Source organism: Filicampus tigris, chromosome 6, assembly GCF_054856515.1.
Source record: "Filicampus tigris isolate MCC_2025a chromosome 6, RoL_Ftig_1.0, whole genome shotgun sequence".
Taxonomy (NCBI): Eukaryota; Metazoa; Chordata; class Actinopteri; order Syngnathiformes; family Syngnathidae; genus Filicampus; species Filicampus tigris.
In genome coordinates this window covers 9,545,123-9,572,730 of record NC_141222.1, presented here as the reverse complement: position 1 = coordinate 9,572,730, position 27,608 = coordinate 9,545,123, and the positions used below count along the sequence as shown (strand labels likewise).

Sequence of the window (27,608 nt, the reverse complement as noted above, 5' to 3'; positions counted from 1 at the left end):
GCTTGATTTGCTTTCTCGGGCGAGACCTTACCCCCAGGCCTTGAGTTTGACACCTGTTTATTAGTATGTCTTGCACTGTGACACTCTGTTTGGATGGCAAGTGACCCCGCCTCCTGTTGAAAGACAGAAAGAGATCCCGCCCTCTTAGTATGCCTTCCTCTTTCAGCATACAGCAGAGAGGAAGAGAGAAACGCCACAGATACTCCAACTGAGGAGAGAGAATCTACAGCTTGGCCTCTGACTGCAGCTTTCTTCGCAGATATACCACCTCTCTTTCTCATACTTTCACGTTGCTGAAGGCGCATGCTCAGACATAGTGGCGGTGCAGTTGTTTAGCAGTGGTGAGTACGGTAGTGATACTAACATCTAAGTTAAACCCAGTGAAACCTGCCACGACCCTTTTTGGCTGCTGTTATTATTGTATCCCATCCAGCTAATGTGTTATGCGCCTTGGCCAATACATTCCAGGCTACACGCTTCATCAGTGTCGAACAAGCTTAGCAGAATGTTAGCTAGTTTGGCAAGTAACGAGATGTTCGGTAGTCCAGCGAATATGTTTTCCTGTTAGCCTAGTTAATTTCACATTCCTTTCATTGCAGTTCATAAATGATGTCTTATGTCATACTGGCAGTCCGATTTCAGGGGTGCAGTACGCTGTAGTAGCGCTTATTAACGGCGCTACGTGATGTAATGTATTGTGTAAGTGGAACAAAGCCCGTTTGCCTTCGTGCAATGCTCTGACATATTTTCATGCTCTGACTGTATTTTCCTAAACCTGAGCTCGCATCTGACACCACCGAGCCCTGGTCAGAGTGTAAACACAGGTGTCATGAAGGCATTGGCTAAAAATGACCGCAACCCGGTAGTTGTTTGGAGTTGTTCAGAAAATCAAACGCCTGCATGCAAATGTGAAAAAAGATACAAGTGTTGATGTGTGTCTTTCCGTGACACATATTATCATGTGTCTCATCTGCCCGGTGCTGACACAAGAGCAAGAAAGCTGACTTAAGCGATTTTGCTATGCAGTCTACCCTCTCCTCCAGATTCCAGTAAAACAACTTCCTAATTACTATCAACAAGCCAAAGACCAAAGGTCAAGAAATGTTCATACAATCAGAGTTGACAGTGCACTAAAATGAATTTCCAAGCTACTCTCGCAGGTCTTACTCTCTTTGGTACATGTTTGATTCAGCACAAGTACAGTATTTGTTTCTGTCTTCAATACATCATATCTCGTTGCCTTTGCATGTCAACTCTCAGACAGTACAGTAAAATAAAATACAATATAAGCGGCAGAACTGGGCACGTGACCCTTTTTTGTCGGTCCAGCCGCGACCCTCCACCCTTGACCTGGGTACCCTTCCGGCCGCGACCCCCCGCCCTTATTCATAAAAATGACCACCCCCCGCCCCGTTCCGCCCTCCGGCCCCCCAAAAAAAGTGTCCGTGATTGACACCGCCGCGGAAGAGATGCTAACGGCAAAGGCTTTTTCAGGATCATTAGCGGGCTAATTTACTATTCGAACCCGCTGTGGACACTCTTGAAAATGCGCCACTAGTACTTTACTACTTACCCAACTGTGTGTGCTTACTTCCATTGCGAGCCCCAGGGTTGGTTTTGTCGTATTGTATAATTATTTGGGTCCAACAGACGGCCAGAAGTCGCATTCAACAAGTTACTTATTTATTTTCCACACTTCCCTTCGTTCACGGTCTTCAAAATAAAAGCATACCAGCAAACCACTACACACAGCAGGTTTGCTATGCCGTATTTCCGGAAGTAGAAGACGCCAGAAGAATATTTGAATAATTGATCGTTTTTAACAACGGTTTAAATATTGCCAATTTGAAATGAATAGTCTTGTGAGAAAAAGATTTGTTTAAAAGATGTGTAAATATTATGTTAAATCGGTTAAACAGTTGACACCATAAAACACACACTAAATTTGTGTGTACACATGTACATTAACATGTACACACGTGCACACACGCAACTGTCATTGTGACATGATGCTTTGTGGTAGTACGGATTTTTTTTTTTTTTTTTTTTTTTCTAATTATCTATGTTTTGCTTTGAATGTTTTAAAGCACTTTGAGTTGCATTTTTATGTATGAAAAGTGCTATATAAATAAAATGTGATTGATTGATTGATTGATAAAGTCAACTGAGTAGCTTTTAAACTGGTAATAATGCATTACTTAAAGTGTTATCTCACTGAGTGGCGAATGATTGCGAGTGTTTGCGAACATAGCGAATGCTGTTTTTTCATCAGGGTTTGTTAAAGGGGAAGTGCCAGGCAAACAGTTTTACTTGTCGCAAACAGTTTTCCTTGTTGCCAGGAAATATTGAACGTGTTCAAACTGTTGTTGCCAAGAAAAAACATTTCCTGCACAGTAAGATACCACCTTTACTGTTGATTAGCTAAAAGGTTGATATGATCGTGTGCATGCTTTCCCAGAAATAACACTGGCAAGGTGAGGGATTCAAAATCATGTGGGGCATTGTACCCCATTCGGATGATGGTGTTTTCCCCATAGTCCAACCTTTTACAGTTCCATTTTTCATTTTGAAAAAAAAAGTACTTGGTATTTTTTGTGCGAGCAAATTGATCACCCTTCACAAGACTCTCATCTTAATATTTAAAACAGGAGGGGGAATAATGTACGGGGTGACGTCTTACCCCAGGAGTGCGTCTTACCTCGCTCTACCCGAATGCAATTGCCTCCAACTTTGTCATCTGATTTTACGTATTCGGTGCCTCCCCGGACATGCCCCGTTTCGGAACACATCATTGTTTGTTTTTGGCGCTAACCACGTCTGAAGTATCCTCTGTGTGCTGTGATCTCATCAACTATTATATTCATGCTAACAGTGTTAACACATTCAAGTAATAAACTGTAATCTCATTCAATCAGTGCGCTTCATTCACGATAACAGCACCTACCCTCACACAAATGTACAATGTACAAGGAATGTACAAGTGTGTATTAATACAGCAAACCAGTGTTTACGGTACATGTTTATTCAAATTAAAATGTGGCATGTTGATTTCCGGTCAGCATGTAATAAACGCATAGTGTGAACATGGGAAATGAATTAAAACCAAATTCACGCTAAACATAGTGGCATGCTGCACTGTTAGCTGGAGGAGCTATCACCTTGTCTTTGAAAAGGCAAAACTTCTGATGCCATTTCAACCTTATGATGTACTCACACCAAACTATTAAATATACCTATTGTACAACTCCAGGTTATCACACATTTCACGACAGAGGTTATTTTTCAAACAGCGGCCCAGTCGCTTGTAACATAACATATTGAGAGTGGTTATGTCATCTGATTGGCCCTGAGCAACTGTGATGTCATTTTCAGTCGACAGAAAGTGTCAAAATGGCCGCCCCCTGAGAGATGGTTAAAAAAGGGTGGATTTTGTTGCTCAACTTATATTCCACAAACGCAATATTAATCAGAAGGCTGTTTTTAGACTTGTGGAGGTGCATAGAACATACTATTGTAAAGAAAATGTTTTGGTTGACTTCCGCATTAAGGCCACAGTATTGACGCCATCATTTATAAACATGTCAGGAATGCTAGTACAAGCTGCAAAGTTTTAATCAAAGTTGTTTGTATTATTATTACTTTATTATTAATTTGCACACGCCTTAAAAATTCTAACTGTAAGTTAATGATGTTGAGATTAGTGGTAACCTGCTTGTTGGTGCAATTTGCCACAATTTATATATGATCTGATTAGTTGACTAATCAAGACTACTGTTGGTGATTAGTTGGCTAGCAAAATAATTGTGTGTGGCATCCTTAATGCTCAGCACGGTGCGTTTACAAGTTCCTGTCGTTGTAAAAGTATCTTGAAAGCAGCTGCTAATGAATTTTGAATCATGTGTTGCTTTAACTCATTCACTGCCATTGACGAATTTACTTGTCTTTTCACAGTCCAGCCATTCAATCCCATATATATATATATATATATATATATATATATATATATATATATATATATATATATATATATATATATATATATATATATATATATATATATATATATATATATATATATATATATATATATATATATATATATATATATATATATATTTTTTTTTTTTTTTCAAACATTAGGGTAAAAGAGGGTCTGAAAATGCCTGTCAGTGAATGAGTTAAGAGTCATGGAGAAACCTTCATATTATGCCTTAGTCAGCCATCTTAAAAATTAGTGCATGTTTAAAGTGTTTTTTAAAAATGTAATATTAGCAGTTGTTTTATTAAACTTGACATTTAAATAAAGTTATACTTACAACCTGTATTAAAATACCTGAACAGATGATAAAGGTTTTATGACGGTTGTGACGGTTTTGTTTGTTCGTTTCACAATTTTGAGTTTAGGAAAAAAAAAAATCTTGAACAAACACACCTCATTTACACAGTTGTTTGTGTGAACCTTAGCGGTTCCACTCTACTAGGTCAGGTAGAACCACCAGCAGTATCGACTCGGAATTGTTTAATTTCTCTTATCTGTCTCCTCAGACACTGAAAGGCTAAAGATGACTACTTCATGGAGTGACAGACTGCAAAATTATGCAGACCTGCCTGCCAACATGGACAGAATGACAATGAAAAAATACAGGCGAGAGCCCTACCATAGGTAAGAAACTTCTGCCTCAGCTACCCGCGGCTCTGTCTAACTTGTACTTTGCCAAGAATGTTGACACAATATTTCTAGCTTGAAGGTGTTCTCTTAAATATTCTTTGTTTTAATGCACAAGTGTCAAAGTCAAAGGCCCAGGGGCCAGATGTAGCCACTTCACGTGGCTCAGTAAAGCAATTAATGTTGGCTTCATGTTTCTCGCGAAAAAGGTTTGTTCAATTCATGTCATTTTTCTTCACTTTTAATTGATATTACAAACATTTCTTTTCCACCAGTTGTGTACTTAATATTTGTGTGCCACAATTGACAATTGACTGCTGATCTCAAATTAAATTTATTGTTACCATTACAATATATGTACAAGTTAATTTCTGGGACAATTGTGTATATGAATATGCAGGGATTTTCCTGCATTCAAAATTGCGAGGCGGCCTCCTCCAGGTAATTGTGTGTCTGCTTCCAGCCAGAGAGATAGATATTGTTCAACACAGTGCGATTGATGTCCCTCTGCGACAGCAGCAGCGTATTTTAACTGCAGTTGCAGCATTCGCCACTATGGAGGGGCTATACCAGGCCTGGCCAATCCGTTCTTTTCACGGTTTCATGCAGCTCTTGAGGCTTTTAAAGTCCTTTTCACTGTGAACTTGCAGCGCGCTCTTGTCAACGCCGTTCATTGTGTACGTGGTGAGGGGCGGCACCACAGAATGGAGCGTTGCTGCGCGGCGCCACGAGTACTCGGACGTCTGCCATGAATAAAAATCCCCTCGGATTGAAACAGATTCTACTTTCTGGCAACGCTGTTGTGAGGTCAGAAAGCGTCTCCAATAGGAGAGGGGCTGGCAAGCGATTTACTGCTATTTTGGTGGACTTATTTACGAGTCATGGCATGAGGACAAAGGAGGAAGCCTTGAAATAAAGTTCATTTACTGTATTAACATGGAAATATAATCTTTTTTTTAAATTGAGCAAAGACTGGGTTTTCGTTTGTAACAACAAAATATAAATTTTTTAAACCAGTAGGAAAAGCCTCACTCTTTACTTCATGGTCAGCTGCTACGTCAGTACTTCCAAATATGGGCACGCTGTTGCACATCTGTTAAAGGGCTTGTCCAAACGTGGCAATTGAACAAATTACATTCGCCAAGCGAGGTACCAGGTACGTGCATCTCACGCATGCACTTTGATGCAAATGAGATCGAGGGAAAAAGATGTTGAGTAGTATTGCCTACCAAGTTCACTTTCAAAAAGGGAGGGAAAAAAATCATAGCATAATAAAAATATGAAGTTCAACACAGGACGTTTTAACACAGGTTTTGTTGAATGTATTGACAACCCACTAAAAAAAACAAATAACAAAAACAAAACAGCAACATCAGCACAAATACACAGCAAAGCTAGCATACCTTGTGAGCTCATGCTGGTCTATTTTATGTGCGCCCATATGTATAATGTGGCTCTTTGCAGTAACACTTAAAAAATTGCGGTTCTAGTTTGAATAAATGCAAGCTTTAACGTGATATAGCAAGTCATTCTTATTGGAACTGTTAATTTAAAATATGTTCCCCGTAAAAAAAAGTGAATCAGTTGAATTTACAGAATACATGCACGTCATGGCGCATGGTCAGGATGGTACCACCTCTGCCTCAATTTGAACCAGGAAAAACCTTGATATGGTGACATTTTCATAGTCATAAACAGAGCTGGGCATTCCGTCCCAGGGACGGAAAGGTCCGTCCGTCCGTCCGTCCTGGACGGAGGCACATTTTATGGGCGTATGGATGGACGGAGGACGAGAGGTCTTTTAAAAAGGACAGACTATTCGTCCCTGACTGGCTAAAGTACCGACTGAACGTGTTGTGTTGGGTTCTTTTAAAAAGCAAGACCACTGCATGTTCTCTTCTACGAAGCCGTCTTCATTAATTTCCTGCACAATGCTTTTCATGTGCTTCCCAGTAGTCACATTGCACATGCATATTCTGCCCTCTTGTGGTTCACCTCATGTAATACCATGGATAATGCTACAGGAGTCAGCCATTTCACCTCATAGACAGAAACACACTCAGCCTGTCTAGTCTGTGTAATCCAGGATAGTTTTGTGAAATAACTGTTAACATTTAGTATCTTATCCCTTTGCTTGCGAAGTATGACCTTGTGTGGGACATCTTTAGACCATAAAAATCTCTACCAGCATATACATTTAAACGACCCGGAAGTGGAAGTCTTTGTTTCCTCTTAAAATAACCTTGCGTTATTTTGCAATAATTATTTTATAAAAACTGAAAACGTCTTGCGTTAAAATGCAAAAGCTTTGCGTTAAAATGCAAAAGCTTTGCAATAAAACGCAGTAGTGTTGCATTATTACTCAATCTTAAATATTCTCATGATGTCCCCTGGCTCGCTCCAGTCGGCATCATCATCTTCATCACATCACAACGATCTTGTGTTGCAGCTAAATGCTATCTTGGTTAAACAATTGTAGACAATTCAATCCACTTACAATACTCCCAGCCGGTAAGTGGATGTGCTCAAGAAATTAGCCCGGTAATGATCTTTAAATAATGTTTATGAGTGCACAGATGGTCTTTTTGGGGCAGGTGGAAGGAGGATGATAATTTTTATGAATAAGGATGGAGGGATGAGGACAGAAGGGTACCCAGGTCGCGGACGGAGGACGGACCGGCAAAAAAGGGTAAAGTGCCCAGCTCTGGTCATAAGGACCTTCCGAGGAAAAATAACAACTATGGTGTGGCCTGTGCCCAAAATGAGTTTGACTCCCCTGTTAACACTTCAGTATGCATCAATAAAACAGAAAGACGATTTCCTTTTTAGAACCTCCTCTTTGAGTCATTGGGACCAGAAGCTATGTCACGTAATTAATTAGAATGTCAAACTCAGTATGACAATTTTAGACGTCAGACGACACTTTTCAATCTCGGTGTGGGTTGTAAAATCTGTGCTTTTTAGAAATCGTTTACTTCATTTGGAAGTCGCATCAAATAAGTTACTGCTCATCATTAGTTGAGTCAGCATTGCAGCATCTGAAGTTTGTATAAATTGTTGAGCAGGTTTTCTTAGTGTTGGTGTCATGGACTGTGATCCTTGGGTGTGGTTTTATTGTTTTCAGCGTTACGCAAAACTTCATGACCTACTATCGAGGTGATGACTGTCTGCTTCAATTAGTCAATGCTTAAGCAGAGCTACCAACTGTTACAGATTGTCCGTATTTTGTTATGGAAATTATGGAATGCTAACTGGTTACGCCCGTATCATGGGTCATTTTTCTCAAACAGATTGAAAACGAGCAAAAAGAGTTGGTTGATAATTGATAAAAACAACTTGAGGCTAACCGCTAGGTGTAATTAATGGATTAATATCAGGAGCGAGAAACAAGGGAGGTAACTAAGGTTGGGCACTCAAAACTGGAACTAGGAGTAACATTCCGATCCTCCCGGAATCGCTCCAATTTTAAAATGTTGGTGCTAAATTTTTGTTCCTACTTAGCTGCGCTGAAATATAATGAATAATAATAAATGAGATTTATTCATCAAGTCATTTCAAGTCATCCAAGGTCACTTAAGCGTCAAAAATCAAAAAAGGCTCCAGCCGGAGGACTGGAATTGTGAATATGGTGCACCCACTATATAATGCTTGTTGGTCCGCTGGGGAAAACGCTGCGTTACAGCTGGGAGGATGTGCACTTAACACTGCTTCTTGTCTGGCCATGGTCATGAGGACATTACACACACAGACTACACACTGATTCTCGGTTGTCCACGGTCATACTTGTGAGGCATAAAGTACCAGCCCAGAGGTCCCGAGGTCGGCCCTACAGTGTTGCGGGGCTGCAGTAGCCTTTGTCTGTGCTGCCGGTCGACTCACTGCCCTGGGCTGACTGGCTGTGCTGGGCTGGCCCACGGCCGCCTTGCTCACTAACAATGCTGCCTGCCTAGGTAGTCTAAAAAAGCTTTAGCGTCGATAAATGTCCAAAAACTACAACTAATTGTCACCAATATTCATATTTACATGTTAACTCATGTCCGCTTCTACCTGTGAAAATATAAATGACACAATATTTGGGATTTTTCTCATAGGAGCTCACAATGAATGTCTATAAAATCCCAAATAATACTGTATATTATGGATAATAAACAAAAGTTTAGTAAACTAAAATAATGATTATTTTACTATTCAATTAATTAATATGTCGATTATTTTGTTGATTAATCAATGAATCAGTTTTTAAAAAGCAAGTTTTAATGTCATTCTTATATTCAAAAACAGGACATTGTTTCAAAGTGAGCTTGTCCTTTAGTATTTGATTGAACACTTTACAACAGAAAAAAAAATGGACACATTTTTTTGAGGGGGTAATATTGGAATGGCATTGTCTTTATCTTGTTATAATGTGTCAATGTGTAAAAAAAAAAAAAAAATCTGCCAATGTGATGGTTTTAAAAGATTAAATCAGCCGGCTGATAAAGGTCGTAGTTAAGAGTGTTAGAAATGTTACTTAAAACATTGGTTTGTACTGCACAATAAATACTTTAAGATGTCATCAGTTTGAAATGATTAAATAATTAATAATCCCTATTATTATTGTTAGTACTATTACTATTATTATTATTATTATTATTATTATACACAATTCTTTTTAAATCCAACAATAGTTTTGTAACTACAATAGTCTGTGAACTGAGGGGCAAGTATATCCTCCAGGACCGCTTCCACTATTTGAGTAACATGGCTGTTGCTTGCTTGGTTCTGCCTGACTTGTGACTGTTCTGGATGTCTTTGAAGGCCCATAAATGTCATGCCACAAAACAACAACTCTGACTAACCGCACACAACAACAGAGAATGACGTAGAATAGCCACAATCATTTTTGCAACAAGTCAGAAAACGTCTGAATGGTAAGAAAGCAAAGAGAGGGTGGGGGGGTGGTGGGTGAAAAAGGGTGGAGTGGGGGTTCATTGTTTGTGGGTCCAGTGGTGGCCTGCTGGAGCAGGTCGGAGATTCAAAGTGACGTTTAATTTTACATAGAATGCATCGCTACTCCTCTCCTGGGCAAACATCGAAATGGGAGCTTGTTCATTACGGAACTGCTTCAAGGTATTTACTGTCTGATTTGGATGTCGTAGGACGGGATTACAAATGACATTTGAGTGTAACACTACTTTCTATTTGTCTCTCGATGTTTGGTATCCTTTTTGCTGATTTGCGTCTTATTTGGACGAGAACGAAATAGGCAAGTGTGCTGAAACATGAATGATCTATTATCCACTCTAACAATAGTGTCAAATTTTAACAACTAAAACCAAAATCTTATGCAAAGTAATGGATGTAATGCTCACCAACATTAGTATCAAGTTTGCGGGAATTTGTATAAAAAATGTTCAGAAAATTAAAAGATGTATTTCATAAAAGGTCTGTGCGATGACTTAAGTCTAAAATGTCCCGGCAGTGTGAGTTAAGTTAGTAATGTCAGCCTGGTGGTGATGTAAACAATGTCTGTAACTGGGGACACTGACTGATTCACGAGGCAGGACAGTAGAGCTGTTTCCTGGCCGATTGTCACAAAGTATTAGTGGTAATCATCGCTCGAAATAGTAGCCTACTGTCACAAAATACCAGACAGAAGGCACGTTTCTATTTATTTGTGGAAATGGAAACAGCTTCAGATTTCACATGTTTTTCTTGAAACAATCTAGGGTTAAAATTCAATGTAAATGTTAACAAAAAGGCCTCATGTTCCTCCATTCTCCATGATATTACTAATCGGTACACTGACTATTTTAGAAAAACGTACAATGATTATAATTGTGTTTTTTTCGATGGTTCTGATAAATTAAGGTTGTGTAAAGTCTTAAACCTGACCAATGCTGGTTTTCAGTAAGTTCTCCAACTATATTCAACTGGTCCACTACATTTAAAGTAAAAATGCTTTATCTGAGGTATAGTGGAGCATTAGTGATCATTGATAAACATTTGGACATATACATTACAATGTACTGTATATTGTAGTGACCAACATTGTTTGTATTATTTCATCGCTGTCCTGTGAAAAACAGTTATGCCATTTTTTTTTCATTTTTTCATATTTTTATGTGAATAGTGTTTCTGCGTTACAGACATCACATCCATGTGAAAATTAAAAAAATATATGTCCAAATTGGACATGCGTGTTTTTCACAGGACAGCGAGTATACGCTGCACCCGTGAGCATTTCTATGCTAGATGAAATGTACTTTTTTTTTAAAGCATTGATTGTCTTGTGCAGCTAAGCTATTGTGTTCTTTAAAAAACTCACTTCATCTTGGCAACTGTTGTTTTTTGCTGACGTAGATCATTTCAGCTTTATCTTAAGTTCTGAAAGATAACTTTAATGTACTGTGATTTTTAGGGGTGCAATGAAAAGCGATTTGAATTGGAAAATCAGTTTTGATTTAAAAGATGTGAGTTCATCAAATCGTTCTTATGATGAACAATCCTTGAATCATTACCTTAATTAAAGTGACTATGCAATTATGCATATTGTCACTGTCCTGTGAAAAGCACTTATGTCCAATTTTGAAAAAAATAAATAAATAAAAAATAAACAAATTCACAATGCTATGTCTGTAATGCTGAAACACCATTCACGTAAAAATAAGAAAATTGAAAAAAAAATGGACATAAGTGTTTTTCACAGGACAGCGACGATATGCAATATATTATGAAAGATTTTTGTGACCCTTTCTCGTTGTTTGGTGTATCCCAATGCTCTTCATGGAGATGTCACATTTTGGGCAGTTACACATTGTCTTCCATTGTCTACACAATACCTCCACTATGGCCTGGCTACCAGTCTGGCATGTAGAAGGTTCATTCTCAAATAAACATTTTTCACCCAAGAACACAATTTGCCATTGTGCCTGAGAATTGCTGTTTTTGTTGAAGATTGCCACTAACACAGATACTTTGGTGTGTCTTGTTTAGAGTGTTTGTCAACAGAAGCTTGGCAATGGAGAAGATTAAGTGCTTTGGCTTTGATATGGATTACACTTTGGCAGGTACGTAACACTTCACCCAACACCTATGGGAACAAAACAACGAGTAGAGGAAATAGTAGTACTGTACATTCTTAGGACTGAGAGTTAAGTTACTTATTGAATATGATTTCTAAAGTAACACTCACAGCTTTGCAATTCTTCTATTTACATGGTGTCTATCAGTGAGTGGCAAACATGTTATGAACATTCCACATAACTCCCTGGTTCACATCATCAGTTGCATACTTCTCCAACTGACCAGTAACTGGTCCAAAATTATCCTGCCATGTTGTTCTGTGACTCAGACCCACTTTTTCATCCATGCTTCCCAAAATAACCAAATGACTTTGTTAAGTGGGTCACGTGTGTTTGTGAAGTTCTTGAATGATGACTCCTTTGAGAACAGCAATCACTCATAGTCACCCTCTGAATTTGCAGCTCCATCTGAGCGCAGAGTGCAAGTTGCTCAGCTGTTGACATTACTCTTTTTATGGGAGCTCATAACTAAGTGAAAATGTTTGTGAGAAGCATGGCTATCACGTAGCCATGCGGGGGCGTCCGCTTTTGACCCGGGAGTGCTTTACCAAATCCAAGCAACTAGAGTTCAACCACTGTGATTAATACATTACATTATGCATAGAAATACATGATGTATCAGTATATAAGAGGTCACTGTTATTACCAGAGTTGGGCGCGTCAGTTTTTGCTGATCCGTGCCGGGCGACTAGTCCATCATCGTCAGTCCATCATTTCAAGCCGAACCAAAACTATAATTGTCAGTCTGTCGTTGCGTCATTGTTATTTTAACTATGCCTCCGTCATCATGAAATTCCAGTTTGTCACTGCTGTTTTAGGACTGTCAGCCAGTCCGTCATCGTTATTTTAACCACGCCTCTGTCATCTCTAAATGACAGTCCGTCATCTCTAAATTACAGTACGAGTGTGAGTTATTTCTCAGTGGGAGAAATATGAGAACCAAATTCATTCAAGAGAGTCAAGAACATTGTAACCAACAGCCCACATCTTCCGGTCCATACACCAAAGCTCTTTGTTGAGTTTGCTGTATGAAAAGAGTATTAAAATCACTGCCTCACAGTGGGGCTTTTGATGAAGCAACAAATCTACAAATAACTCTCCAGACTAATTTCAGAAATAGAGCCATCTTAAGTTTCACCTATAAGTGAAATACTGTTAAATACTATCTACACTTTGCAGTATTAAAAAAGTCTTCCATTTATCGGTCTTTGCTCCACTAAACACATCACCTACCAATCAATCATTTTAATTGTACAACATGCTCAGCAAGCTTTATCTTTCCTGTAATTATGTAATTAGACATGACTCACCACCTAAATGACAGTCGTAACGACCAGTTTTACAGTCTAGATTAAGACATGGAATGACATGCTAAATTGAGGTTTGTCCATGTCAAGGTCAACATGTAGAAAAGGACCTGGCAGTGAACTACAGAACGTGAGAATGGTGATCGCAGAGAGTTGACCGAGGGCAAACTACTCTTAAAATAGGTTTCTTTGTAGTGCGCCTGAGCTTCGGGAAGAAGAATATGACAAGCGAGAGTGGTTCAGGGAGCAGGAGAAGGCACTGGAGGAAGAGGGGGTGGAAAGGCAATGTAATTGGCGAGCGCTACTGCTTTGGGCAGAGGGCCCAGTCCCTCTGTTTACTGAAGGACCGCAGCTGGGGCTGAGAGACAGGAGGATTAAGTTGCAAAAGGTGACGTGGCTCTAATACAGAAACAGACTCAGGATTAGTGATCTTGCAAAACAACAGGACCAGTCCTAATTTAAATCATCACATCTGGGAACTACACACATGGACAAATAAGAATAATAATAATAATACGGTACTCATAATAATCATAATTCATCCATACATCCATTTTCTATTCCGCTTTATCCTCACAAGGGTCGCGGGGGTGCTGGAGCCTATTACAGCTGTCTTCAGGCATTAGGCGGGGTACACCCTGAACTGTTTGCCAGCCAATCGCAGTAATAATCATAATATTAATATAAATAAAATTATAACACTAATAATCAATAAAAAATTGATAAAAAATAACCAATAAAAATACTTTGGTGCGACTTGTATATATTAAAATTAGAGCTTGGACAGGCAAATGAAGAAATGGAAGAAGTAGTAGTCACGGCAACTGTGACATAATGCTTATTCAGCATGCGGCTTCTGCCATGACAGGGATTTACTATTTACACCACTAAAAGACGCAATAACCGACCAGGATTCGACCTTTGGCCACAAGGCGATGCAGGTCTCTAGTTAAGACATTTTAAACTAAAACGATAAAACTTTTCCACAGTCAGAAGCGGAAGTTTCAAATCTAACCGGAAATCATTTGCTGCCGTCAACATGGGGTGCGTTTGGATGTTCTAACATCACTGTAAGAGTTTGTGTGTTCGAAGAGGCAGAGTGCACATCCCTCCCATTAATTTCTGAGCGCAACCTACTGTATGTTATAAACCCATCAACAGCTTGTTCATAAACTGTTTCCGTCTGTACTGCCTGACACACTGGCCTTTTATTTTTTTAGTCACTCTGAATAACCAAACAGCACATTTGAACAACACTCCTTGTTTCCAAACGGTCGGAGCGAAGCAGTGCGCACTCGGGCCATATTTCCGAATGCACCCACAATTAGAGAACAGGGATTTTGGGTGTGAGTCTGAGCTGTACTGTGCTTGGTCTTGGTTTTTTGTAGAATAAATTTCCTCGAAAAATGCCAGTCATACTCTGGAGTGCTTTATATATGTATTTTTTCTTCTTAATGATGCATTTTTTGAATGGTTTGACTTGCACCGGAGCGACTTATAGTCTGAAAAATATGGTATTTTAAAGAAATAAACTCACGAAACAGGCCAAACTCCCTGGACGTGGTCCCTGGAGCAAAGCAGATGACAAATTAAAGACTTGGACACTATAAATAGTAACAGAAGAGCCCAGAACAATGTACCTAACAAATGAAAGGTAAACTCCAAGGTCAAGGCACATCAGTGTCGGATCACACCATCTGTCATTGTTTGAGCCAAACAGGAGATGACCAAAGAAGACACACACCACTTTAGAAAAAAGGTTTATTATTATTTTTTTTAAATAGCCAAACGCTGAAAAGCCACAAAGCTTCTGGGAACTTGTTCTATAGACAGATAAGACAAAAGTGGAATTTTTTTAGCCACGCACATGAGCTCCATGTGCACAGACGCAACAATCAAGCATATCAAGAAAAGAACACTGTCCTGAATGTGAAACATGGAGGAGGCTCAGTTATGTTCTGGGGCTGCTTTGTTCCATCAGGCACATGGTGTCACGAATCTGTGCAGGGTATAATGAAATCTCAAGACTGTCAAGATATTCTAGAGAGAAATGTGCTGCCCAGTTTCAGAAAGCTTGGTCTCTGTCATGGGTCTTGCAACAGGATAATGATGCAAAAAGAAAACATTGGACTATTCTGAAGTGGCCTCCTGAGAGCCTTGATCTAAATCCTATTGATTTAGTATTCGTGGGAAGAGCTGAATCAGGCCGTCTGGAGAAAGGACCATTAAAACCTGGGGCAACTGAAGTAGTTTGTTCATAGAGAGTGGCCCAAAACAGCTGCTGAGAGGTGCAGAAGTCTGATTGAAAATAAAAAAAAACAAAAAACAAAAAAAAAAACAATAATTTGATTGCAGTAATTGCCTCAGAATGTTGCGTAATAAGTATTAAGGAAAGGGTAGTCATTTTTGTTTCATTTTTAAAATAATTCTTTTGAACCACAATTGAAAAGCCATGTCTGATTTTCATTGATTTACATTCATTTTTAATATATCTATTATTACTTTTATTATTATTATTTAGTCTGGAAATATTTGGCACCATACAATCAAAAGGGCAGAAGATACAGTATTTCGCTTGTGTTATTCTGTTTTGTACATTTCTTCCAAACAATCCCACCAGGAGTAAGGAAAGCAGCAATTCACACAAGCACATTCTCCATTTTATATTTATAACATGTGACATATCCTTGTCCCAGTGTCAGATAGCATTTTAATCCTCCGCCGGACTTTTCCAAGCCTTGTCTTAGTTGTAGTTTGGCCCTGGGGTAAATATGTAGCTCTTGGCCATGGTGAGGAGTGGGCTCATTAGCCTGCACAGAGCTCATCTGAGAAAGTTGGGCCAATTTTTGTTTTCACACCTGATCAAATGTCCTTGTTGATCCATGTGGAGAACATCCTGGCTTGTGTTGCCACAAACACACATGGGAGTACAATGTGTGTGCATGTCCATGTGTGATGGGGCCTTATGAGGGAGTGGGAACATGTGAACAAAAAACTAAATGAACATAGTACAATCTTGAGAGGATACTGTCACTTTAAGAAGTTGCTTGTTTGTGTCTTTAGTTTAATTGACTACACTCTAATCTCATTGTTTTCTGGTATAATAATAGTCTGAGTCACAGGTCCATCCGTACTCCAATGTCCAAGTAACATTTGGAATCACAGCCCAAAAAATACGGGCAGATGTCACAGTAGACAAATTATTGAACTGATTCATAGCTTTGTTTACCTTTTGCGGTGTTTACTGTAGAAGGTCTTGAACACAACTGAGACTGAAATATTATACAGATACATTACAAAATACTTGAGAGGTTTATGCTCCTCAGAGGATACAGTAAATCTTGCTGAACTCAGCACGTTTGACTCACTCTTCCGGTGAAAATGTGCCTCCAAAGTTCAACAGCAGTACTTTCTTGGCTCTGCATTGAATTTCCGGGAAAATAGGTGTCCAAAGTAACCTCAAGATAGATGGTTGTTTTTATGATTTGAAGCTATAAAACCACAAAACGTTGTGGCTATCTGTTCATAGACTATAGAAGCACTCCCTTAAGCTTAGCAATAGTATTGCCTTCATATAAGCACGTTTCTACTTTAGGTTTGAAGCGTTTTTATTATGGCGCGTCATTTGTACATGACGTTATTCTCGAGAAATTACGGTAAACACAGTATTATACCGGAATTGCTTTCATGAAATCTCCATCCTGTCCTGTTGACTCATGACTCACATGCAGAGGCTGGCAATGTTTGGTAAACTCATCGTGTGTTTGCTTTCTAGTGTATAAATCACCAGAGTATGAGTCGCTTGGATTTGAGCTTACAGTGGAGCGGCTGGTTTCCATCGGTTACCCACAGGAGTTGTTCAGCTTTGTCTACGATCCGTCCTTTCCTACCAGGTGGGCCCAGGTGCCACTTCTATGGCATAATTGAGACCTCTGTATGACCTCTATTTGGCAAGGACAGCAGGACAAAGTGATTTTAAGAGTCTCAACTGAAATCAACCGTGATTAGAGAAATTAAACAGCCTTTAACAATACATTTGATTTGTCCTTTTTTCCACTTCTAGGGGGATTGTATTTGACACTATGTACGGGAACCTGTTGAAGGTTGATGCCTACGGTAATATACTGGTCTGCGTCCATGGATTCAACTTCCTCAGAGGGTGAGGCTTCTGAACATTCATCTCTCCTCGTCTCTGAGGAAGATTGTTAGTAACACTGTCAGGTTTGTGTCCTCATACGGTATGTGTGCCTGCATCACGGCCCTCATAAGCTCATCTGAATGGGTTTCCTCTTTCCCCAGCCCTGAGATCCGTGAGCGCTACCCAAACAAGTTCATCCAAAGAGATGATACAGAGCGCTTTTATATTCTCAACACACTCTTTAACCTGCCAGGTAGGGTGTTTGCGCAACAATTCAGTAGGCTAATGACAGAAAATGTCATTGAGTGTTATGCCTGATGCTTTGTGACTGACTGTTGTTGTTGCTTTTTTAGAGACCTACCTCTTTGCGTGCCTAGTGGATTTCTTCTCCAACTGTGATAGATACACAAGGTAAGAAGCTGCTTGTGACAATAAATGTCATTTCATGCAGCAAGCTGCTGGGTGCTGCATGTGAAGTGACTCAAACCAGCCTTGGACAAAAGAAACCCCTGCTGCATGGAGGCTGCACATTGAAGCCAAGCAGTCAATAAATGCATTTGCTCTCCCTAATTGTTAAGAAAAAGCACGTAATTAAAAAAAGCACGGTTTCCATTTATAATAACACAGGTTTTACAAACTTGAGAATGAGGGGAAAAATCCCGAGATAAACATTGGATGCTAATACTAGCAGAGAATCCAATTTTATGAGATTGTAATCTGGAATGGTTGCATGGTCTTTGTCCTCTGAAACCTGGTTGTTGGTCTTTTAGGGGAAGAATGCTTTCCTGTTTGGCTGGGGACCCCGCCATCAAGGGAAGGCTATCCCATTTAAAAGCAAATGAGCATAAAGACGAACCAAGAAATAAAAACTCAGAGAAATGTTGTGGAAACCCTTCTATAAAGATTTGTCTTGTACAACAGCTGTATACATGTGTCTCTGCTCCTCAGCTGTGAAACCGGCTTTAAAGACGGTGACCTCTTCATGTCTTACAAGAGCATGTTCCAGGATGTTCGCGATGCTGTTGACTGGGTCCACTTCAAGGTACAACATGTATGAAAGCTACAGTGGCCAAAAAAAAGTATGTGAACCCTACTCTGTAAAACCTGATGAGTTAGTTCCACTCCAATGGTTTGAGGAAACCAATTCTAACGATCCTTTGAAGTTTGATACAGTAACTCACACAGCTTATATGAACCAAAACAAGTAGCGATTGGACTACGAATAACTCAGGTATATATTGTTGAAGTAACACAAGTGAATTACGTTTTACTTAATAATTATTACTCAAAGTGAAAATAGTTATTAGGGGAAAAAAATGAATAGTCTTCCAAAATTAACATCTGAGTCACTACTACAAATAGTGTCAGGTTGATTTTTTTTTTTGAATGAGTGATTCTAACTGTTTTACAGGTTTGAGTTAATTATTATTAGTTTAGATATGTTTTAAATTGGATGGAATTGCCTGTTTTTCTACATAAATGGGTCAGAAAATATAATATATTCACCAGCAAGTCACAGCAATTGAAATATTCATTCATTCATTCATTATCCATTTTAGACAGTCCAATCAACTTACCATGCATGTTTTTTGGAATGTGGGAGGAAACCGGAGTACCCGGAGGAAACCCACGCAGGCACGGGGAGAACATGCAAACTCCACACAGGGAGGCCGGAGCCGGGATCGAACCCATGACCTCTGAACTGTGAGGCGGACGTGCTAACCAGTCGACCACCGTGCCGCCGCAATTGAAATATAGTTTTCTTAAAATAATTCAACGCAAGCATTGTTTCCATGTTTTACCTGAGTACATGTAGTAAACATCACAGCGTGGAAAACCTGTGTGGGGACCTTTGGATTTGCTCACGTTCTGTATAGAGTGCACCAAGCATTCCCCAATACAAACAGAAGACAACAGCTAGGTGATGCGGGCATAACGACCTACACGTACTCTAATGATGGGGGTCTATTTCCACTTTCTCGTAACTGTGTCTGAGCTTCAGTTCCTGTTGCTGTGACGTTTCTCAGTACCTTTGCCTGGATTATGTGATCACTTTACAATGACAGTATCGTGGTGCAGGTAGTAATAGAGAAAACCTTATTTTAGAGGTTTGTCTTTTATGATAAGCACAGCAGTAGTCCAACCTCATTTCTCGTAGTTTGAGCTTCCACATCTGGTTAATTTGGTCAGTAGTTGTGGTAGCGCAGCAAGTAAACCGCAAATGTGGTCTGATCTGATTAAAACAGCGAGCGTCACAAATCCTACCCACAAATCGTTCAAACAGGGAGGACCCGGTGAATGGTGAATGCAGCATCTGGCCTTGTACAAAAATGTATAGCATGCATCTAAAAATGCAGTTATAGCATGCATCTTTTTTTACAAACATGTATAGCATGCATCTCATGAAGATGGAAGTAAATTGCACCGAACAAAACAAATGTGCCGACTTTTAATCCTGTGCAAATCACTGTTAGACATTGTAGTTAGTAGTTTATTGCCAGCTGTTACCATAGGTACCTGATCTTGCGATACTGTATACAGTATACTGTACTGTATGCAGTATACTGTATGACAGTATAATAGAGTCCGAAATTATAAATAGTGGGGGTAATTTTTGTTCCCGTGATAAAGTTCTTAACAGAAACTAACAAAGAATAAATGACTGGACAGTGGACAGAAACATTTTTAACAGTACAGTATACAACAAACTGCTATCTTGCAAACAACCCATAGAGCCCTCAATTGCTGATCATGGTGTCTCAACTTTAAATCAGTCACCCAATCAGTCTGCAGTGACGCTTGGGATAAGACTATTAAGATATGTTAAGATTTTTACATCTTTTACATTTCAGGGGACACTGAAGGAAAAAACTGTGGAGAACCTTGAGAAGTATGTCGTGAAAGATGTAAGTACTTTGTATGCAGGAAGGCTGCTCTTCTCACATAAACTCGAATCTGTGAGGAGGCTTATTTGTAAAGAGCTTTACAATTCAATTTTCTTTTTTTGCATTCCCACTAGGGAAAGTTGCCTCTTCTCCTCAGCCGGATGAATGAAGTTGCTAAGGTGTTTTTGGCTACCAATAGTGACTACAAATACACCCATGTAAGTAAGACCATTAATATTCATGCCATCAGCCACACCGCCTACTTGTTGGCTACAGGACAACAGTATACTCACCAGTGAAAATGTATTTATTTACTGCAAAACAATCATTTTCAAAAGGTACATTTTAAAGTTGTGTTTGTTTCGCAGTAAGGTGATAATAACATCACTAAGTTAAAACCCTCTTGATGCACATTGTTTTGTTCACAGAAAATCATGACTTACCTGTTTGACTTCCCCCACGGTCCAAAGGTGAATATTCTCCTCTCTCTGACGTCACCCTAAAACAAATGTATACAAGATAAACAATCCGGCTCAGTCTTTAGAACGTATATTGAAATCCACCACCTGTTTTTTTTTTTATAATCCTTATGTTTGTGTAACTTTCTGCATGCGCATGTCTTTACGTCCACATCAGCCTGACACGTCACACCGACCGTGGCAGTCTTACTTCGACCTCATCCTGGTGGATGCCAGAAAGCCACTGTTCTTCGCTGAAGGGACGGTGCTCCGACAAGTGGACACGGTGAGGAGACAGGAAGCTCACTGTTAAAAATATCAACATACTGTACACTCACTAGCCACTCAATTAGGTACACGTCAAACTGGTCCACCAGGGGTGCCCATACTTTTTCCACCTGCAAGCTGCTTATAAAACAACCCTGCCTACTTTATTTATTATTTGTTTATTTTAATTTTAATATATATTTAGAAATCTTTACAGGTAGTTCCTTGCATAACTCCATGAACTCAAATTGCACAATACAACTACTGTACATTTTCTGTCCTTACTTTACTGATGAATTGCACTGAATGGAATGAGTCATGGATGGAGTCCAGACAAGGGCTGCTGAGAGCGAGCCTTGCACACACCTCCCACTAAACACCTGTCATGTTGGAACAGTACTTGGATGTAAAGAGGGAAATCAATCCAAACATATTTTCTTCAAGAATATGTTCCCAGCAGGCCCAGTAAAAACATTTAAAGGGTAGTCAAATCAAACATATATTTTTTCAAGAATATGTTGAAACTAGTTGAAACAGGGCATTCTGATTAATATTGCGTTTGTGGAATATGAGTTAAGCAGCAAAATCCACCCCTTTTTAGCCATCTCAAGGGGGCGGCCATTTTGTCACTTCTGTTGACTGAAAATGACATCACAACTGCTCAGGGCTCAGGTAATGACCAATCACGGCTGACTTGTTTTTTCAAACGCAATATTTATCAGAATGCCTTGTTTCAACATATTCTTGAAAAAATATATGTTTGGTTTGACTACCCTTTAAATGTTTTTATCAATGGCCCGAAAATGCTGCTCCACATTCCCTGCTTCAGCCGGCCAGCAAGCGCCGCCAGGCGAGCCACCGGCGCGACACAGCTTCAGCTTCAGTTCAGCTTCCAGTCGCCACGCCCACCACACCAACAGGCAGAACAGGCGACACGCCATTGGAATGCCCCGGGCCTCAGTTATTTGCCCTTAAAAGGAATGTACTCGAATTGTTATGCTCTCATATAGTGTCAAGCCTCGAGGTTTGTTGACATTTATGGTGCAGTTTCCTTGTGTGAAACATTGTGAAATGTTATCTGAAACCTAACGACTTTATCAATTTCATATTTACCTCAGACCACAGGGCGACTAAAGATTGGCACTTACACAGGACCCCTGCAGCATGGTATTGTTTACTCTGGAGGTAAGACATTTCATGCGTTATCAGGGTGTTTGTGCTCGCTGAGTGAGTGCTTCCCGTGTGATGTCATGACATTTCACCACAGGTTCCTCAGACATCGTGTGTGATTTGCTCGGGGCCAAAGGCAAGGACATTGTGTACATCGGGGACCATATCTTTGGAGACATACTCAAGTCCAAGAAACGCCAAGGCTGGAGGACTTTCCTGGTCATACCTGAGCTCGCCCAGGAGCTGCACGTCTGGACCGACAAGAGTTGTGAGACAAACAAAAAACATAAATGAACATTGTTGCTCACATTGCTTTTAGTTGAAAGAAAATAGGCCTAGGCCAGCATAACATTGTAATGAGTTGCTCAGATTAGGTTTGGTTTGGCACATGACTTGCTGTCACGTTCATGCACATAAGCGGTGATGCTGATAATGTTTTTTTTTTTTTTTCTCAGCTTTGTTTGAGGAACTGCAAGGTCTGGACATTTTCTTGGCAGAACTCTACAAGTAAGTTGAAGTCTTTCAAACCTCCTGCACTGATTCTGCCACCCTGCAGAAAGCACGTCTGTTTGTGTGTGGGCATGTGTATTATGAGGTCCTCGGGGCCAAGAGTGTAAAGTCTAAAGGAGCGGACTGTAACCCTGCATTGCGCATGTTATTTATAACGTGGCGCCAGCCTCTTTAGCAAACTGATAGCACCCCACCCACCCATTGTCACTGGCCTTAATCATGTGTCATCGTTGTCCTGCAGACATTTGGACAGCAGCAGCAACGAGAGGCCCGATATCAGCACTATCCAGAGAAGAGTCAAGGTACAACTTTAATCACCTCGGTTTCCATAACGACACAAGAGGACAGGGTCTATCTAAATGCTATCACATGCGGAGAATGTTTGTTGAGTGCGATTTAACTTTGTTCTAATGGCACTCCCCGCAATTTGTCTAAAAAAATGACCCTGTGTGCGCAACATAGACAACACAGACACCATCCAGGGGATCCTCAGTTTATGACTGAGTTCCGTTGTTACGGCATTGAAGTAGCACGATTTTGTACACAGTTGTAAAGTCATTATTACCATTCATGATTGTACTAAAAACAATTCTAAGCCCTAAATAAAAAGAAATCTAAAGGAAAACACTTTACCTTACCCTTAGTTCTGTGGCAGGGGCACAAACTAGTTGACTGAGCGCCATTCATAAACACTAACTGTCCTATTTTAGACTGCAATAAACCGAGGGCAACCTGTATTTTCTCATCTCTCTTTTATTCCCATATGCATGTTTATGTATAATTTATATCAAGTCCAGTAAAAAAAAACTCAATCCTATGTTATATCTGTGAGTCGAATCAATCGTGTTCTGTACAGAGCTACTTTCACAACTCCAGTTCTTCTCCTCTTCTTCAGAAAGTCACACATGACATGGACATGTGCTACGGCATGATGGGTAGCCTTTTCCGCAGCGGCTCCAGGCAGACTCTGTTTGCCTCCCAAGTGATGCGCTACGCAGATCTCTACGCGGCCTCCTTCATCAACCTGCTCTACTATCCATTCAGCTACCTCTTCAGAGCCGCACATGTGCTTGTGAGTATGGACGCGCTTGCAGGAGGTTTGGCCCAATGGAAACAAACAACTTTGCAGATTAGAGCTTGTGGCAGTTTGGGGAAAAAAAAAAAAGTTCATAATAAACAGTGAGATGATTGGCATTATGTGCAATCTTCAGTCAGTTCAATCAGTTATGCCGACGTCAGACTAGGCGAATGTAGCCTGATTTTGAGCCGGCAGACATGTTGACATTTTGAGTCGTCCTGACGCATTGTAGCCGTCTAGTGTGACATACTCAACAATTGGTCGTTTGGTGTCTGCGATGCTTCATGACCACCACCGCAAAAGTCTGGCATGTCAGAAATTTTTATACGTCTTGCCACATAGTGTGACATATCCCACGTCATCCTTCGATTGGTTCGTCGGCATTGACCAATAGGAAGGCAGTGCCCTCCTATTTATGATGAGCGACTGCATGTGGTGCACACAAACAAATAAGGGGTGTCATTAAACAAAGTCGTTACCTCGTCAATTTTGGAGAATAGACAGTCGGTGCTGCCCTCTCCCGACATCCAGGAACTGGTCCATAGTCTTTCTGAACTTATGAACAATGCACATGCACATCACGCCGATAGCACGACAAAAAGGTTGTGTAGTCTGAGAAGGCCAATCATTAGGAAGTCGTAGTTTGGACAGGGAGTGGTCACTGTTCAAGAGCTTGACTGATCTGGAGACAAAATTGGCCCTCCCTCCTCTTCTGCGTTGTAAATAGTGGACGTCTCAGCCTGCGACGATGGGAAGCACTCGGAACACTGAGCGTAGTGCGTGTGAGGGCTCATGCAAATCTGTGAAGGTTTGGTGGTCGCAAAAAGCAGACAGAGCTCAAACAGAGTATCCAATTGTTTTTGAGCGGACTGTAGTGATGCGAGTGATATTACGTGTCACAATGCTGCGGACCTAATGGTCCGTAAAATATGGTACGCATGACTTCTGTGTGTTTTCCTTCTTTCTTAAGGGGACCAGAATAGTTGTTGTACAGTGAACATGGTGTTTTTAGATGTCAGTATCAAGAACATAACATGCTCATATTGACATCTTTTACAGTGCCAAAAATCAATCAGATCGTATCGGCCGAGGCTGCAGTATTGGAATCGGAATATGAAAAAGTGGTATCGAGCCATCCCTAATCTTAAGTAAAACGGAGAATCCGACGCGGCCAATTGAGTAACTGAGTTCATTGGGCTTTTGCGTGTGGCCTCATGGGAAGTGGGAGGGGCCGAGTAGTCTTAGACACGCTGTCCGGGCCAATTGCTTCACGTGAGCGCAGCCTTCTCGGCTGTCTTTTGGCGTGACGTTGACACTCAGGAGCTGGCTGGGCTGTACAACTCAAATGTTTAGCTCAAGATTCTTCACTGTCCTAATCTTCCCCAACCTTTATTAAGGTAAAGCACATATCTGCAGAGTTCCTACGCGGCGGGAATCAGTCACATGATGTCCGGGGTCTATCGTACGGTTGTGTGAATGGTCCGCGGATGCTCTAATGACAAGATTGACTGATAAATTCCATCGGCAAATCTTCTGTATGGCAACACAGATTTCTAGGACATCTTGCAAGAGCATTTCATTTTTTTGTCTGTCAGTGTACATCACTGGCATAGATAGATGAAAAAAGCACATTTGTATCATATAACATTGTTAGTAGGAAATAATTTTTGGACCCACAGCACATCTGATGAAGAAATGATCTCTTCCTCACAACTCAATAAAATCAGCGGAGGAACAACTGCAGGTGCATTTTTTTTTAGAAGCAACTATTGAAGCCCATGCTTTTGTTGATCTGGTCCTCAGATGCCCCACGAGTCGACGGTGGAGCACGCGCACGTGGACATCGACGCCGAGTCGCCGCTGGCCACACGCAACCGCAACCACTGTAGCGACTGCAAAGAATTGGAGTGCAAACGCAACCAGCTGACGCGCTCCTTCAGCGAGATCAAGCCTCCCAACTTATTCCCTCAAACGCCGCAGGAGATCACTCACTGCCACGATGAGGACGACGACGAGGAAGAGGAGGAGGAGGAGGAGGAAGAAGAAGAGGAGGAGGAATGAAGTACTCCTTTTAGCCATTTAGAGGTTTTCTATTTTGAGATGGAAAATCCTTCACTGTGTGTGTGTGTGTGTGCATGTGTGTGTGCGCGTGAGTCAGTCCTTGACATTTTAGAGTAAAGTGTGACAGACAGACCAGCAGACTAACAGGATCACCTGATTGTCACACAACTGCACGCATGACGGTTTTTAATTGTAATTTTCTGAATCGATTGGATGAAAATGCTCCGTTGTCGTCAATAGACTGAAGACACTCCTCCGCTGAGGTATAACGTGACCTTTTCAGGCCTTGCTATTGGATAAGCTGGTTTCAAGCATGACACACATGAGTCAGCTCCCTACGTGAAGAAGCTGATCAATCGGATGCATCACAATTGATTTTTTTGTTTTTTTTTTATGCAAAATGGGAACAATGTGCTTTGTGTTTGTTTGATTTTCTTGACACTTTTGATGTCTGGTTTCTGCCAAAAGGCATTATAGGTGAGACTTGACGTGAAGATTTGCTAAAAGGCGTCACAGTGTTCAGGAGGCCGTTATCTGGTTACCAAGCAACAATGACAACACAGTATACTGTGTAACATGCTAATCTCTATGACAACAGTGAAGTTGTGCTTCTGTAAATAGCACAATAGTCAGGTGTCGACAGCTGAAGAAGCCAAGAGGCAGTATTTTTATCGGAAAATGAAACTTGAGTGTTGCTTTTCTTTTTTGGACAGCTTGGTGTAGTATGAAGTTTGTCACTCGCTTAGCCATGCAGCCTCCATATGCAAAGGGCATGCAAAGCATCCTGGGATTTTCTGAAGCTGTTTGTGCTTTAGACATTTTTTTCTCAAGAATATGTTCCATGCAGCCCCACTAGTTGAAACGCGGCATTCTGATTAATATTGTGTTTGCGGAATATGAGTTAAGCAGCAAAATCCACCTGTTTTTAGCCATCTCGGAGGGCGGCCAATCATGACTCGGCTTCAGAAAACAGGTGAGCTGTGATTGGTCGCTACCTGAGCCCTGAGACACTGTGATGTCATTTTTAGTCGACAGAAGTGACAAAATGGCCGCCCCTGAGATGAATAACATGGACTTTGCTTCGAAACCTATACAGTATTCCACAAATGCAATACTAATCAGAATGCCTTGTTTCGACTAGGGAAGCCATATAGAGCATATTATTGAAAATAATTTCTTGGGGTGATTTCCTCTTTAACTCTTATTCTGGAAACGCAATATTAATCAGAATGCCGTGTTTAGACTAGTGGAGGCACATAGAACATATTGTCAAGAAAATGTTGGGGTTGACTTCCCATTTAAATAACGTTAGGAAACATAACAAATCAGTATCTTTTTTTCTCCTTTATTTATTCTTATTATTACAAAAGTAATATTTGTACCTTAGGGTTTAATTGTGTCTTGAACTTTAAATGAAAGTATAGTATTTGCTACAGGAGAGGTTGCATACTTTTCATTGCGTCACTTTAACATATGCACATGAGAAGAGATCTCATTCTTTTTTTTTTATGTGTATGTTGACTGTAAGCGTTTTGGGAATTTATTCACTGCAGTTTACACAGGACAAAACTGTTAACTTGAGCTGGATCTACAAAATAAAATTAATGGGATATGTGAATAACACATTAAAAGCTAAATGTTGATTACAATCAACAACTTTTGGGGTTATTTTCTTTTTCTAAGCTAGTGTTTTTTTATAGAAGTGTAAATGGAATGTTCTATTTCCTCCCATTGCAACTTAATTTTTGTATTATCCCACTCAGGCTTTGAGCCTACTAACAGTTAGTTAACTGAAGTCAATGCTTGAACTGATATTTTGTTTTTCCTCCTGCCATGATGCCCTGAATGCATCCTTGTTAGCAATGTGTTGTCAGTGCCATCCCTCATTTTCTAAACTACGGTTATCTTTCATTTGTATGCATATCCTTTTATGTTCTCATGCTCCTGCAGGTTGTACACTGAAGAAAATGACCTACAGATGTTTAATAAAGATAGTTTTTCATA

At 40.3% G+C, this 27,608-nt stretch overlaps 1 protein-coding gene across 1 annotated transcript; it reads left to right on the top strand.

Moving 5' to 3' along the window:
- Positions 1 to 150: 150 nt before the first annotated feature.
- Positions 151 to 27,608, top strand: nt5c2b (5'-nucleotidase, cytosolic IIb). Its single transcript, XM_086033478.1, has 18 exons — positions 151 to 341; positions 4,546 to 4,663; positions 11,642 to 11,715; positions 16,813 to 16,930; positions 17,101 to 17,196; positions 17,337 to 17,428; positions 17,529 to 17,586; positions 18,124 to 18,217; positions 20,028 to 20,081; positions 20,195 to 20,278; positions 20,489 to 20,530; positions 20,697 to 20,804; positions 21,904 to 21,970; positions 22,053 to 22,223; positions 22,411 to 22,462; positions 22,707 to 22,767; positions 23,361 to 23,537; positions 25,347 to 27,608. The coding sequence occupies exons 2-18, from the start codon at positions 4,563 to 4,565 to the stop codon at positions 25,602 to 25,604; spliced, it is 1,707 nt and encodes a 568-aa protein (XP_085889604.1). The 5' UTR covers positions 151 to 341; positions 4,546 to 4,562; the 3' UTR covers positions 25,605 to 27,608.

Excerpts from the sequence above, each read along its gene's own strand:
- nt5c2b (XM_086033478.1), top strand. The coding sequence starts at position 4,563 with ATGACTACTTCATGGAGTGACAGACTGCAAAATTATGCAGACCTGCCT. Across the intron at positions 17,429-17,528 it reads CACACTCTTTAACCTGCCAG|AGACCTACCTCTTTGCGTGC; the intron begins GTAGGGTGTTTG and ends TTGCTTTTTTAG. Across the intron at positions 22,224-22,410 it reads CGTCTGGACCGACAAGAGTT|CTTTGTTTGAGGAACTGCAA; the intron begins GTGAGACAAACA and ends TTTTTTTCTCAG.